The sequence below is a fragment of the Hyaena hyaena genome, unplaced genomic scaffold (genome assembly GCF_003009895.1).
Source record: "Hyaena hyaena isolate Hyena2069 unplaced genomic scaffold, ASM300989v1 scaffold_108, whole genome shotgun sequence".
NCBI lineage: Eukaryota > Metazoa > Chordata > Mammalia > Carnivora > Hyaenidae > Hyaena > Hyaena hyaena.
Window position 1 is genome coordinate 2,968,674 of NW_024080741.1, and position 14,553 is coordinate 2,983,226.

General features: G+C 57.5%; 1 protein-coding gene across 2 annotated transcripts in view; it reads right to left on the reverse strand.

Moving 5' to 3' along the window:
• Positions 1–5,184: 5,184 nt before the first annotated feature.
• Positions 5,185–14,553, reverse strand: part of TSPAN11 (tetraspanin 11) — a 73,505-nt gene continuing 64,136 nt past the window's right edge. Inside the window, exons 6-9 of one of the 2 annotated variants that reach the window (XM_039236378.1) lie at positions 13,193–13,351; positions 12,762–12,848; positions 12,494–12,571; positions 5,516–5,589 (exon numbers count right to left, since the gene is read on the reverse strand). In XM_039236378.1, coding sequence (XP_039092309.1) covers positions 12,506–12,571; positions 12,762–12,848; positions 13,193–13,351 — 312 coding nt within the window. In that variant the 3' untranslated portion in view covers positions 5,516–5,589; positions 12,494–12,505. Of the gene's footprint in view, positions 5,590–12,493; positions 12,572–12,761; positions 12,849–13,192; positions 13,352–14,553 lie in introns of both variants that reach the window. The other variant, XM_039236379.1, reaches the window with a different exon arrangement.

Consider the following 14,553-nt stretch of genomic DNA (forward strand, 5'->3'; position numbering starts at 1 on the left):
TTTAACTGACTGAACCAACCAGGTGCCCGCCCCCAGAGACATTTTGGACAGCAATGACACTCAGCCATGGCACTCCTGTGTACTGCAGGGAGGGGGCCCACAGGGGGCACTCAGCCCTCCCAGGCGCGTTTGTGTGCTTGTGTATATGTGTACACACACTGGCACTCACAGGATGGTGGAGGTGAGATGTCTGGCCCAACAAGATAGGAGACCTTGGATGGGCCCAAATGGTGCATTTCCCAACATCTAAGCCATCAGAGGGCTGTTGCTATGATCTTTTGGTGAATGATCTTGACCAAAGGGGCAGGGGAGACACACAGGCTCTCCAGGGCTGCAGACTCCCTCTCTTGGATAGCAAGTGAGTAGGCCCCTTCCAGGCTCTCCCCGGGTGAGAGGCTCACTTCCAGTGTGCCTCCCCACCTCACCCCACCGCTGCCATCTTGGCATCCCCGGAGTCCAGCTTTTCCAGGTACTGTTGAGGCTCATCCACTGGCCCGCCTCACCTCAAGTTCTCTAGACAGACTAGTGAATGAAATTGAATGAGTAAAATGCATCCTTTTAGCTCCTCACTGGGCAACCTGATGGCCTCAGCTCCTTCAATCAGAAGATTGAAGTCTTTCTGCATTTGTATGAAAAAAGTATCCCACTCTGGATTTGCATATGGATAAATGAGCCGGATGGTCTAGGGGTCTGGGTAGCCATAAGGGTGTGTGTCCTAGCTTCCAATACTTAGCTGGGAGCCTGAGGGCCAGCCAGGGGGGGAAGGGGGGTGGCGGGCCTCGCCCGGGACGTCTCACCACCCTTGGCATCTGCTGCGGCCAGCATGAGGTGATGCCCACAGCAGGATGTGCAGGCTGCAGGCTCACTGACGGAGGCTGCCGTGCTTCGTGGGAAGTGGTGCGGGGATACTGGATGACCAAGGGAGGAATTGAAGGGGAATGCAATTCAAGCTTTCCTGTTGGAACTTGGCTCTCGCTTGCAGCCAGGAGCCAGTGGCACACATGTGCAGGCAAGGTCAGTTCAAACAGAGGGAAGGTGGGAGCCGATAAAAGAAGGGTAAGTGGAACCCCAATCACTGTGGTCCATGGGTTTCCTAACACAGCTCCTCCTTCCCCTTCTCCCCATGACTAATGTCTGCTTTCCCATGTACGGTGGGTTGAAACACATCTGGTGAACTACCTGGGATTTTCCTGCAGAGGAGGAAAAAAACCAACAGAAGGTAGTCCTAGATACAATTCCTTTATTATCACGCCACCCAGCGTGTGAGGCCAGGCTGACGCTGAGGCCAGCTAAGGAGAGGGCACGTTTACAACCAGAGCAACTTCTCTATATGCGGGAGGTTAAGGCACCTTCTCTGTTTCTAGAATACTGTGACAACCCATATCCATGGGTGGGCTGGTTCCAGAAGCCCACTTGGCCTCGCTAATACTGGGTTGCCTGGAATTCCTAGGGGCACTTGCGCAGGGTGGCTCACGGGCATAAGCAGGAGAGGAAGGGGGCGCAGAGGCTGGGGAACGGAGTACACACAGGGCAGGGCACATGCTAAACTAGAAAGTGGGGTGCAGAGAATGGAGCCGGACTCTCCCAAGGCACACAGAAGGCGGTGGGAAAATGGAGCTGGGAACCTGATCCGTTCCCTTCCAGGAAGAGGACCCGGGCACCTGGCCTCCTGGCCCCACCCAGAGGGCACGTTCCTGGCCAGCTGGCCAGCCCGAGGGGCTTCGGAACTCTGGGGGGTTGTGCACACACAGGAAGGTGGCAGAGTGTTCTCTGTGGCCGGGGCTATAGCAATAGTTCTCAACGGGTGGTTCCAGACTGGCAGCACCAGCAGCACCTGGGAGCTTTTCACGCCGCGAGTCCTGTCCTCACCCCTGCAGATACGGAGCTCAGGGGGCAAGACTTGGCCCTCCAGGTGACCGCATGCATCCTCACATTTGAGAACTTCTGGTCCAGACACATCACCAGCATCCTCAGTGATGTGACACCACACAGCAGTGACAGAAACCGCCTTCCCTCCTCCTCCCCTTCTCTCCTCAGGCCCAAAGTGGCCAGAAAGTAGCAACCATTGCCAAGGCAGAAAGGGGGGTGGGTGGTGATGACAGTGTTTCAATTCACTTCCTCCACCTCCAAACCCCGGGCACGGACCAGAGGGACAGATCCCAAGGCCCAAACTGGCTGCAGGGCACGAGTCCTGGGGGCTTATCACCCTCACCCCTCCTCAGTGCTGCGCTGGCCCTTCCAGGTCTAAGTGCGCAGGGTGAGCGGCCTGATGAGATTCTAGGTGCCCCCTCCGGAAGACAGGGACCACTCTGTGCCGGCCGGACGCGCACATCAGCAACACAGGGGAGGGAAAGGTACCAGGAGGGTGCCCCTTCCCTGCCCAGGGTGGCTCTGAGTGCATGAACCCTGAGGCTTCTCCCCGGGCCCCCAGCACGGGGCAGGGAGAGGTGTGTCCCATGCCCTCAGCAGCTCTCCACGCCCCCACGTGTGATCTCTGCATGGGCCCCAGGCTCCACACCCTGTTTGCAGAATCTGACTGCTCAGGTCTGGTATGCCCTCACCTGGTGCCAGCATTGGCACCCGAGGTGACAGGCTGGCCGGTCCCCTGAGCGATGGTCCCCAGGGCTCCTGTCTGCCGCCTGAAGCCACTCCACTGGGAGGGCCTGGCCGTCAGTCTGAAAACAGCCACACTTCTCTGCTGATTGCAAATGTGCTGGGCATGCCGGGCTGGGGGCCAGAGGGACGGTTCCATCCAGTCCGGGAGGGGGCTCCAGGCTACGGCCCATAGTCCCCCCTGAGGGATGTGATGTTCCTGCACAGGAGCCTGATGGCTTGCTGCAGAGATGGGGAGCCCGTGATGCTGAGGGCAGGGGGCTCCCAGCCCGGCCCCCCTCTTTTCCACCCGGCTAGGGGTGGCATGTCGACCGCCACTGCTACTGACTGGCCAATCTCTTACTTCTCAGAGCCTTAATTTTGTCATCTGCAGAGTGGGGGGACTAGTGCCTTCCTGTTGGGGTCACTGGGAAAGAAAGCACTTACATGACTAACTCACTAAGCACATAGTAGGTCTTCAGTAACAACTAGGCCCTGTTCGCTGTGGGAGGGAAGGCCGAGGTTGTGGGGACTCGGGCTGTGCCTATCCCAGCATCCGCCATGTCCCGACCTCTACAAAATGCTGGCTTCTTTTCTGGGCCCCAGTGTGCAGGGGCCTTTGCTCACAAAGGACTGATGACAGCTTTCAAGTCACAGCCTTCTCTCGCTCTCGCTCTCTCTCTCCAAGCAGGGCCCCAGAAGGAGCTGTCCTGGGCACAGAGCTGCGTCCTCAGGTGGGGTGGGCACACCTCACTGGGCATGGCATCCTTGACTCTGGACTCCTGCCCTTTGTGTGCCCTGAGCGGGAGCCTCCATATCCTGGGCCTCGGTTCCCTCTAACCCCCCCGCCCCCCCCAGGCTGTGAGCATGAACAAGCAGGTCACCGTTCCCCCAAAGCTCTGGGTCCTTCTCTCTCTGCAGCTTTGCCCATCCATCTTCCAGCTGCCATCCGGGCGGGCCGGTGTCCAGGGCGGCATCACCTGCCCTCAGCCGGGATGGCCTAACCCACCTCGGGGCGGGGGTAGGGGTGGACAAGGTGTGCAAGCAAGCGATCCCGCCCATCCCCCTGTCCCCATCTCCACAAGCCCAGCTGACCTCAGGGAAGTGCAGGGACTCCGCCAGGGGCTGACATGTCCCACAGAACACAGCACCTCCCCGGGCATCACCACCTGCCCAGGAGAACTTGGCAGCCCGACACCCGGCCCAGCACACAGCTTGGGAGTCTGTCATTCTCGAGTCCCAGGAAGCTGGAAGGCAGCAAAGCTAGTCACAGCGCTTTCTTCCAGCCTCGGTGCACCTGGGCTTGCTGGAAAGCTGGCCTCCTGTTACTGAACTGGTATCAGGATCCCCAGGACCCCGAGGGTGGAGGAGAGAAGCCCCGGGATGATCCCCAGGGTACAGGAGGCAATCTGCCCCGGGAAGCTGGTCTTCCCTCTGCGCATGTGGGGGACTCCCTGCTCTGAGTGTGCACGGCTTCCGTACAGCTGAGGGCTGTTTGGGGACAGCAGTGAGCTGTGTATGGGAGGGAGGACACGCTTCACGCAGGACACCCCAGGTCACCCAGAGCTGTGCTCATCAGACTGGGGCCTAGAATGAGTTGGGAAGCAAGGTGTGACCTTTCTTGGCCTTGATCTTAGCAACAAGAGGCCACTCCCTCGTGGCAGGAGGTACGAGGGTCCCCAGCCCGGGAAGCCCAGCACCGGGAAGGTGGGAAGCCAGGTGTGGGGTTCTCTCGCTACGAGTTACCCACTTGTAACAGCTATTTGGGGGGGGGGTTCTCCACGGCTGTCTTACAAGTTGACACCCGTTCTTTGGAAAACTGCCAGCATCTATATTCTGCATTTTCTAGGATTCTCTTTTTTGTTCTGTTCTCCTTTAGTTTGAGAAAGTTCTTCCTGAAAATTCCCTGCCTGATTCAGGGATGCCAAGAGAGAACCAAAAGAAGCCACTATATTCACTCTGGGAAGCAGAGTGAGGGCTCCTGGGGGCAGCATGGTGGTGGCCATATGTGGCCAGGGATTGTGGGCCCAGGAGAAACGGGGTTCTGGGCACAGCACCCCCTACTCAGAGCTGTATCTTCACAGTGGCTCTAACTCCGCGGGGTCTGTGATTTGGCCTAATCAGGAAGGATTTTTACTCCCACCAACATGAAGAGCTGGAGATCATTTAAAAAACCTGGCATTCCTGAGAATCAGGCCCTAGAGGGGAGACCCCTGAGGGTCATGTACTGCAGCCTGGGGCTCAAGGCCGTGGTCTCCTGGGGGACCGCTCCCAGGGAAGGTTTCTAGGCTGGGTACAGGGTGCTGGTGCAGCACATGCTGGTGCGGTCACCTTACCTGGCTTCCTCCCTGCCCTGGTGCCCCACCAGCCTGCTGCTGCCCCACGGCAGCTCCCAGGCCTCACCTCAACCCTCACCGCTGCCGGGCCCCACGGGAAGGAACTGGGCCAGCGGGCACTCCCAGCTGAGGAGGTGTGGGGACGGGCAGAGCAAAGAGCTGCATCTTCTAGGGGCAGAGCCAACCCTGACTGCCCCCCCCCCCCCCCCCCGAGCACTTCCCCGTGGGTAGAGAAAAACACAGCAAGCAGAGCACCAGTGGGGAGATCACGTGCCCAGTGAGGGCATCCCAGGGGGCTGGAACTTTCAGACCTTCATTCTGGGTTCTGGAGCGGGGAGGGAGCCGAGGGCTTGATTATCACCCTCCTCTCTCCTGTCATCCACGGGATCCCCAGCCCTGCTGAGGGGCGCTGGCTGTCATTTCCAGGCAGGATGGGTCCCCCTGCCTGGGTCAGAATCACAGGATCAGAAGGGGCTGGGCACAGAGTAGGGGGAGTTTCTGGGAGTTTCTAGGCGAGGTGGCACTGACTCTGCAGGCCTGGAAGATGGGATTCTGGCACCTGTCCTCGCGAGGGGCAGTCGGAGGGGGACGCCGTCGGCCATCAGTAAAAATGCAGCTGGAGCCTCCGGTGCAAGCAACAGGTGAGAACCATCCCGCAGATCTGCCAGGTGGAGAGAGCAGAGGTGCAAAGAGAAGTCAGAACCCCACCAAGCTGCTCTCCCTGCAGTGCCCGGAGGAGGCTTCTCACTCTTGGGTGCCCAAACGGGGACCAGGATAAAGGGCAGAGTCCAACTCAGGAGGCCTGGGGCGGGACCTAAGATTCTGCATTTCTAACCAGCAGTGCACTGCTGGTCTGTGGTCCTAGATCTCCAGAGATGGCCCAATTCCATCAGATCCTGAGCCAAAGCGGTTCCACTCCCCCGCTGCTGTCTGTCTGCATCTCGCTGCTCTCAGACTCCAGAGTAAAACCAAGGGTCCCAGTCGACTCACTGGCTGATGTACGGGAGCCACTGGGGAAACTGAGGCTCTGAAGGGAGCACCCAGAACTGTCCCCAACTCATCCTGTAAGTCAGCCCAGAATGCGGCACCAGACCCAGGCCCTAGGAGCCTGCTGAGAGCCTCTGTGTCACATCCACTAGCTGAACAAGAAGGGCACCCTGCCCAGAGCAGGGCAGTCCTGGGGAGTCGCTGTCCCCCTGGCGGGCCTCACTTTTCCAGTCTCTAAACTGCAGGACAAGATGTGGATGTGTCAGACCCAGGAGGTCCAGGACCGTGGTCTTGCCATGGTAATGATGCCGCTGCATCCTGACACCCCACCCACAGAGAGGGCGCTGCTAGGGCAGCCCCATAAATGTCCTGTGGCACCTGGGCAAAGGGGGATGTCCCCAAAGGCAGGGAACAATGCCCCATCGTTCCCAAACCTCGTCAATAGCTGCCACTGACCTGACCTTGCCAGAGCCCATCTGGATGCACCCGGAGCTCCGGCCAGTGGGAGGAGGTCAGGCTGATGAAGACACCCATGGGCTAGCAGACATTTGGCTTCTCTGCAAGGCTAGCTGGCTTGAGGTGACAGAGAACGAGCCCTTCTTCTTCCCCCTTCCTCTCTCCTCTCCACCCCTACGTGGGACGATGGCGGGGCCCTGTGAGCGCAGCTTTCAGACTTGGTACCGATAGCAGTGCCAATCTACTTCCTGACTCAGTGCCACAAGCTGAAGGTGGCCTGAGAGGTTGTCTGGTCTCCCACTGGCTCTAAGCAGGTACCATCACAGCCTTTCCAGCCAGGTGTCCTGCAGCATGCCCTCTTCCCCGTCCCCATGTCGTGTTTTGATGGCTAACGTGTGGGGTTATCAGGACCTTTCTGATTCTTGCTGGACAGGGAGGCCAGATGGGAAGAGTTGGGCCAGCATGGACTTGGGCCATACCTACAGTGGATGGTTCGTGCTAGGTGGCCAGAAAAGGGGAGCTTACCCACAACTACACTTTTGTATAAGATGTGTGTTCCCACCAGGGTGCCTCCCAGGGAAGGCGCGGTGCGTGTACCAAGGCATGTCCGCACACACACCTCCACCTTGATGCATGCAGAGGGACCAAGGATGCACTCATCAACATGTCTGCACAGGTATGCAAACACGTGCACACACACAAGCACCTTGATTCATGCAGAGGGGCAGTGGCTGCTATCAGATCCCTGAGTGAGCACCAGCATCTCCTTCCTGATGGAGGACATGGGGGACTCAGCACACACGGCTCTGTGGGGCCGGCACAGGATGAGCAGAGCAAACATGGGGTAAGGAGTGTTGGAGCAGGAGATGGCCTAGGATGCGTGGGGCCAAGGGGACGGCTGCAGGGCCCAGCCCGCGTGGTGCACGGTGCCCTCTTCTGGCAGCCTGCCTAGCTACAGCATCTGCCACATAGGGGGGCTGTTTATAACGGAGGTGGCATGCTTTCAGCTGCTTTTGAGGTTTTGGGGCCAGCACCTGATTGTCATCAAGAGCATCAAGGAAGGACCAGGGAGGCCCCAGGAAGCAAGTCCAATGTGACCTTTCAGTTTCCCTTTTAATGACCTGCAGATCCCAAGCTCGGCTGTCTTATGAGTTTTCTGGGCTCTGCAACATTTCCATCCTACAGGAAAGGATGTTGGGATAGGAGTAGGAGTGGGGTAGCTTATATTTGGAGCTGTGTGATTCTGGGCACAGATATAGCCCTCTCTGAGCCTCAAATCCCTCTCTAGCAATAGGAAAACCTCTAGTCTGTTCACTGCTTGGTAGCCTTCCCTGGAGAGTCTTTAAAAACCAGGGTACCCGCGTCGGGCTCTGTGCTGACTGCCAGCTCGGAGCCTGGAGCCTGTTTCAGTCTGTGACTCCCTCTCTCTCTGACCCTCCCCTGCTCACGCTGTCTCTCTCTCTCTCTCTCCTAGAAATAAATAAAACATTTAAAAAAATAAATAAAAATAAAATAAAAACCAGGGTGACAGGGGCGCCTGAGTGGCTCTGTCGGTTAAGTGTCTGACTTCGGCTCAGGTCATGATCTCATGCTTCATGGGTTCGAACCCTACGTCGGGCTCTGTGATGACAGCTAGCTCAGAGCCTGGAGCTTGTTTCAGATTCTGTGTCTCCCTCTCTATCTGACCCTCCCCTGCTCACACTCTCTCACTCGCTCTCTCTCTCAGAAATCAATTTAAAAAAAAAAACCAGGATGACCGGACCAACATCATGGTTCCCAGCTCCTCCTGCACCCAGAGCCTTTGAAAGGCCAGGTCATAGCTCCCCAGAGTCCTCAGGATAAAGCCATCCCTCCGCTGCAGCAGGCCAGGGCTCTGCAGATTCAGTTTCTCACCCTGTCACTTTTTCCCCCTCTTGCTTCTTCCTGTCAAACTCCTTCAAGATTTAATTATACATCACTTCCTCCAGGAAGCCTTCCATGACTACTCATGATAGGTTAGGGCCTCCTATAGGCTTCCCCAAGCCCCAGGTCTCACACCCGCACAGTGCCTCTGATGCATGTGACAACCCATGTTCTATGTGCCCTCTGCCTCGAGTGAAAGCTTCTTGGGAGAAGGGACCACATTCTGCCCTGTGGTGTGGCCCCAGCACTGGCCATGACACCTGGCAAATAGCAGCTCTCGTTACAAAGCTAACAACAAATGCTCACCCTTCAGCCTCCTCTGCCTGGCTCTTGGGTAGGCGACTCCCAGAGTCTATGTGTGAGCAGAGCAGCAGGTAAAGGGGGCAGAGCCGCTACGTCCTTTCTAGGAAGAAGTTTCTCTGCCAGAGTTACGTAAGGTGGAGTGCCTCCAGAGTCCACCCAAAGGGGAAGCTGGTGTGCAGCAAAGAGACCTGCAGTTGCGTGGGACTGTTAACAAGTGGCCACGTCGCTGGGCCTGGTGTCTTCAGGTGTATGTGAACAGGGTGGGCCCAGCGTTCTCCACTCCGGGTGCACGTGTGAATCACCCGGACGGCTTGAGAAAACACCCCTGCACAGTCTCATCCCATCTATCTGAGCCTGAATCTGTGGTGCGGGGGCTGAGCAAGGGTCCTTTTCAAATCTGATTGGCCTGTGCAGCCGGGGCTGACAGCACTGGCCTAGGTAACCGATAAGTCCCTTCCAGAATGAAGAGTTGTGTGATGTGGAGGTGACTCGAGACCCCAGTTATCCCTGTCGGTCTCAAAACCCAGAGCAGTGAAGGCCACATGCCCACGTGGACAGAAGGGGCCTGCAGGGTCTTGCTGAAAGGAACAGGGGCATACGGCGGCAGGGAAGGGACCGGAAGCCCATCACGTGCGGGATTCCCCACTTCAGGGTCCCGGCCAGCCCACAACCTCTGCCGTGACCTGCAGCCACAGGAACCGCTGCTGGGAGATGCCCATCATTAGCAAGCTCTCCAGCCTGTGTCCTTGTAAACTCTTTTTTTTTTTTTTAAACATTTTAAAAATTTATTTCTGAGAGGGAGAGACAGGGTGAGCAGGGGAGGGGCAGAGAGAGAGAGGGAGACGCAGAATCCGAAACAGGCTCCAGGCTCTGAGCTGGCTGTCAGCACAGAGCCCAACGCAGGGCTCAAACCCACGAACCGTGAGACCATGACCTGAGCTGAAGTCGGCCGCCCAACTGACTGAACCACCCAGGCGCCCCTGTCCTTGTAAATTCTACCTGTCATTCCTGTCTGTCCTCTGGTACCTCCCAGGAATGTGCCCTCCCTCCATGCCTGCCTTTGGGAGGTTAAGTACCGTGATGGCGCTGCCTTCTCCCTGGCCCTTAACCTCTCCCACACCTGACTTCCAGGTGCCCCGTGGCTCTTGTCACTCACGTGGGCCAGGGCTCTCAGGGAGCCTCACAAGGATGCTGATGCCAGCCCCAGACAATGTGATTTAATTGTGCTGGGGTGCACCCCGGGCCTCTGGCAGTTTTAAAGCTCCCCAAGTGGCCCCCGTGTGCAGCCAAGGTTGAGGCCTGCCGCCGTGGAGGCTCTGCGGAGATCCTGTCCGCCCCACCCCAAGCCCGCCATGATCTACGCATATCAGCCCTGGTCCACACATCCACATGGCAACAGGGGGCATGGGCACCGATGGCTGGAATCGGGGTTTGCTATATTCGTCACGTTTTCTGCTTGGTGTTCACCGTACGCACAAGACATGCCTTAACGTTCGGCACAGCAGTCCCACTGGGGCAGGGTTCTTACCAAAACTCATGGAACCTTCGAGCCCCAACTCCTGCTTCAGCCACAGCAGCTCCACCTCATGTTAGTTTAATACCGCGGGCTCCTATGTGAGATTCTCGGGGGTTACAGAATTCTGCCATGTAAAGGCGGGCTCAACAGTGTCCAACTCCCCTGTTCTAGGGGAAAGGAAACCCAGGCTCAGGGAGGAAACATGACTTCCTCAGGATCACATAAGAAGAGGAGAGGTCCTCTGATTTCATAGCAAGGTCTCCTCTAGTCCTGGGGACCACCACCTTGGCCTTTTATCTCCTGAGCCTTGGGAGTCTCTGAAGTGCCAGGCTGGGCATGTGTGGGGAAGGCACCTGGTGCCTGCTCTGGTGGAAGGTGACTGTGAGCTTAGGGACAGGTCTGATGTGAAGCCCTTCAAGGCTGGTGGCCAACCCCTCCTTGGGAGGTTTAGTGCCAGCATTGGCCAGCAGAGGGGGCTGTAACCAAGGCTTGGCTGCTGCAGGACCCGCTTCGGCAGGAGGGAGGGGAGAAAATCTGGGCTAAGGTTGGGGGTCCACAGTGGTGGCCAGGTGATGCTCTCTCTGAGGGACACCTGGCACAATTCCACAGAGAGCTGTGGAGGACCGAGACTTCACGGTCGGGGACTTGTACGAGGCTGAAGCCTCTGCAGCTTGCAGGCACCCAGCCCGACAACATGGCCTCCCGGCAGTACTCCACAGGGTACTTGTTTCACCTTGACCTTGGACATGGGGCACTGGCAGACCCACTCCCTGCCCTGGGCCTCACTGCCCCTGTCTTCAGCTTCTACAGGCTCCCAAGGCCAGAGAGGCCAGGAAGAAATGGACGAGGAATGTGGGCATTGGCCTGGGCCGTGTCCATGCACAGCAGGCCCCCTCAGCCCCTGAAGGAGACAGCAGGTTTCTGGAAACTTCAGTTGATGCAGGAGCTGGAGCCCAGAGCAGCCCCTTCCTCAGCAACCACTGGGGTACGGCGGGGGGCAGAAGGCCTGTCCGGGGGACGTGCAAAAGAGGGGCTGTTTAATGCCACCTGGGGCTCCTGGCGTGCATGTAATGAAGGAGATGAAGGGGGAGCAGCTCTGGCCAGGACACAACGAGGGCTTTTTTGAGAGACAATGTGCCCACGTGGAAATGATAAAAATAATGATGGGTACCATTTATTAAACACCTGCTATCTGCTCAGCAATGAGCCAAGTGATTTACATATATATTGCTAATCCTCTCACCAAACTAGGTATAATTAGCCCCATTTTACAAACAAGGAACTGAGGCTCAGAGATGAAATAACCAGCCTGAGGTTGCCTGGTCCATCCCCCCATTCTCCCCCACCCCCCTCCCCCACCAGAGGGTTGAGCCCAGTGGATGAGGCTGCGGCTAGGTCCTCAGAACCAAAGACTGATGTGGGCAGGAGGGAGCAATCTGGAAGGAACCCACACTGGCAGGCTCCCCGAGCCAGCTGCTGATACCAGCCCCTGCTTTGCTTTCTAAGGAATTCTGGGTTGGAAGTTGGGGGGATGGGGGGAGGTGCTGGGGAAAGCAAATGACCAAGAGCCAGGAGACCTGGGTGCCACTTCAGGATGTGACACCCTCGGCTAGTCTTTTCTCTCGGTCTCAACTTTCTGATCCATAAAATGGGAGCACACTTTACCTCGCCCGGCCCAGGTCTCAGGTCGTGGTGGGGATCTAATGATAGAAAGCACCTGAAACCACACTGAAGTCTACAGATGGCTGGATAACAACCGGTTCACTGACGGGAGGCCTTCACCTGTGCCGGGCACAGTGAGTGTGTCACACTCATCACCTCACTCTTCTCTAGACCTTATGTGGTTCGGGAAATGAACCACATTTGTGGATGGAGAAGCTGTGTGCAGGGCTGTAACTGTTCTAAGTCGCACAGGAGCAGAGGAAGGGCTGGACACGGGTCCTCTGAGGCCCCTGCCTCTCAACCCTTTGGACGTCAGTGTGGGCGGTCCAGGGGTGGGAAGGGTGGGGCAGCCCTGAGTTCCCTCTAGAAGGTGGGCGTGCAGGGCCTTTGCCCCCTGTATCTGCCCCAGCCCAAGGATGCCCTCCTGACTCCTCTGTATGGACCTTTGACGAGAGCAAATCTGAGAGTCACACCAACTTCCTGGATGGCAGCAAGAAACTGAGCAAAAGGCATCGCTCAGAGAGCTGGGTGGACACGGGGAGTGCATATCCACGGGCATGCGCGTGTGCACACACACAAAGGAATAAGCACTTGTACATGCACACACATATACACACATGCACAAGTACACCTCAACGTATGTACGTGCATACAATTCCACGTACATGTAGATGCATGCGAGTAACAGGTGTGCGCACATACACACCCACGTGCACACACAGAGGGTGCATGCACATACCTGAGCCCACACTCACACTCCTCTCAGGTCTCTTACAAGTTCAAGTTGTCCCCCAGGCCCCCAGGCATTTTCCTTCATCTTTTCTGGGGAAGAGAGTGACCATGTGATTCACCCCCGGGTGCCAAGGGCAAGTGGAGAAGAGGAGGGAAGGAGAGGGCAGAGCAGGGCATGGGTGTGCAGAGGTCAGTGATTTGTGATCTCTGCCAATGGGAGAGGAGTTCAGAACTCTTCTAGACAACCCCCTGTCCTCATCCACGCTCCAACTCACCTGCAGACAGGCCACCCCGATGCCCACCGCCCCCATGAGCAGCAGGTGGTCAGCCAGGAACTGTTCCAGCTTGCTGATGCAACCTCCCTGGAAGATAACTATAGATTACACACGGGCCGGAAGTGGGCGGGGCTGCGGAGGGAGGGGCTGGCACGTGCTGCCTATGCCTGCCCCGCCAAGGGCAAGCAAGAGACTTAAGGGGTCTAGTCCAGCATTTCAACTGCCCACCCAGGGGCAAGCCATGATGTCCCAGAACCTCCCAGCAGCAGCTGCTTGCCCCAGCGCTTCGTGGAGACCACTGAGGGCCCTGTATGGTCTCAGGGCCAATGAGTAGGTATGTTCTGCTCCCCCCCCCCCGCCCCTTTGCCTGAGCCCCCCATTTAGACGGGGGGGGGGGCTCTGCATGCCTCAGGTGGGGCCTGGGTACTCACCTCCACCTTGTAGATGTTGGAGGGATGGGCCCGCTGGCCACAGCGGGCCACCACCGTCTTGCAGCAGCTGTCCGGCACCCGGCGGCCCTCGGCCTCCTGAGACAGGATGTATGCACTGTGCTGCCAGTCGGCGGAGCTGTTACTTCCACAGCACTTGAACTAGAGGGACAGAAGGAGGCTGGAGGTGAAGAGCCCGTCTGGGCGAGGCGGGTGTGGGTGTCCTCCAGCCCCTCCGGCCCCTCTGGGTCAGGGCTGTAGGACTTGTTATTCAAATACTAACTCAAGCACAAATAGGGATTTGTTCTCCCTGGGATGTTTCCCTTTGCCTATTTTGAGCAGGGAGCTCGCCTTTTTGGGGCACTTCTCTCCAGGCAGGTGCAGAAGCTGGCTGCAAGACACCTGCTGGCTACCTTCTATCCATGTGAGGCCTTTAAGGAGATTACGCTGGGCGTCCTGATGGCAGGGAGAGTCTCTGAGAAAATGGATGGGGAGGTATACGGAGGTGAGTCCCTGAGAGAATGGGGCTGTATACCCCGGGGAGAGCCCAACCCACATGGGGCTGTTTTCCTGGTCACCCGGGGAGGCAGGACCCCAGGGACAGGGACCCAGCCTTGCCAGAGGCTCCTGGACCCTCATTCAGACCCTGAAACCTCAGAGCCCAAGCACCTGCAGGGAGGGACACAGAGTGTCCCAGAGCCACAGCGCAGGCAGATTAGTGTTGACCAGAGGGTGGAGTCAGTGCTGGGGAAGACCTGAGTCTTCTATGCCACTCCAGAGCAGGAAAGTGCCAGCCCAGGTCTCCATGATGCAGACACAACAGGACATTGGTTCTCTCTTGCCCTTCTGAGTTGAGGGACTGAGAATCGAAGTCCCCACATGAGCCACACAGCTGTTTTGAGGCTGTCTCTGGTGTGTGGAGGTGCAGGCCGCGTGGGAGGTACGTTCAGTACGTTAACAGGTGTTTGTTAGGCACCTACTATGTACCAGGAGTGAAGCTAGCATTGGGCTCAGACATGAGTAATGTGGCTCCTGGTTTTCTGGAGCTTCTCTGTGACTACAGCTTGGTAGGGAGGACCATGGGAGCTGTGTATAACTCAGAGGAGGAAAGGGCTAGTGGAAAGGTCCCACAAGGAAGAGGAGGAGGCAGGAGGCGGGCAGAAGAGAACAGCACATGGAGCCAGGAACAGCACGGTGTGTGCTCAGTGTCACGTGGGATTATACTGCTGTGTGTCCCTGGACAGGTTATCCAGCCTCTCTGGGCTTCAGTTTCATCATGTGTAAATGGGGCTAATAAAACACCCCCACACTGCGCTGTGTGAAGAGGCAATTCTGTGATGCCCTGAGAAGCGAGCCCTGCAGGG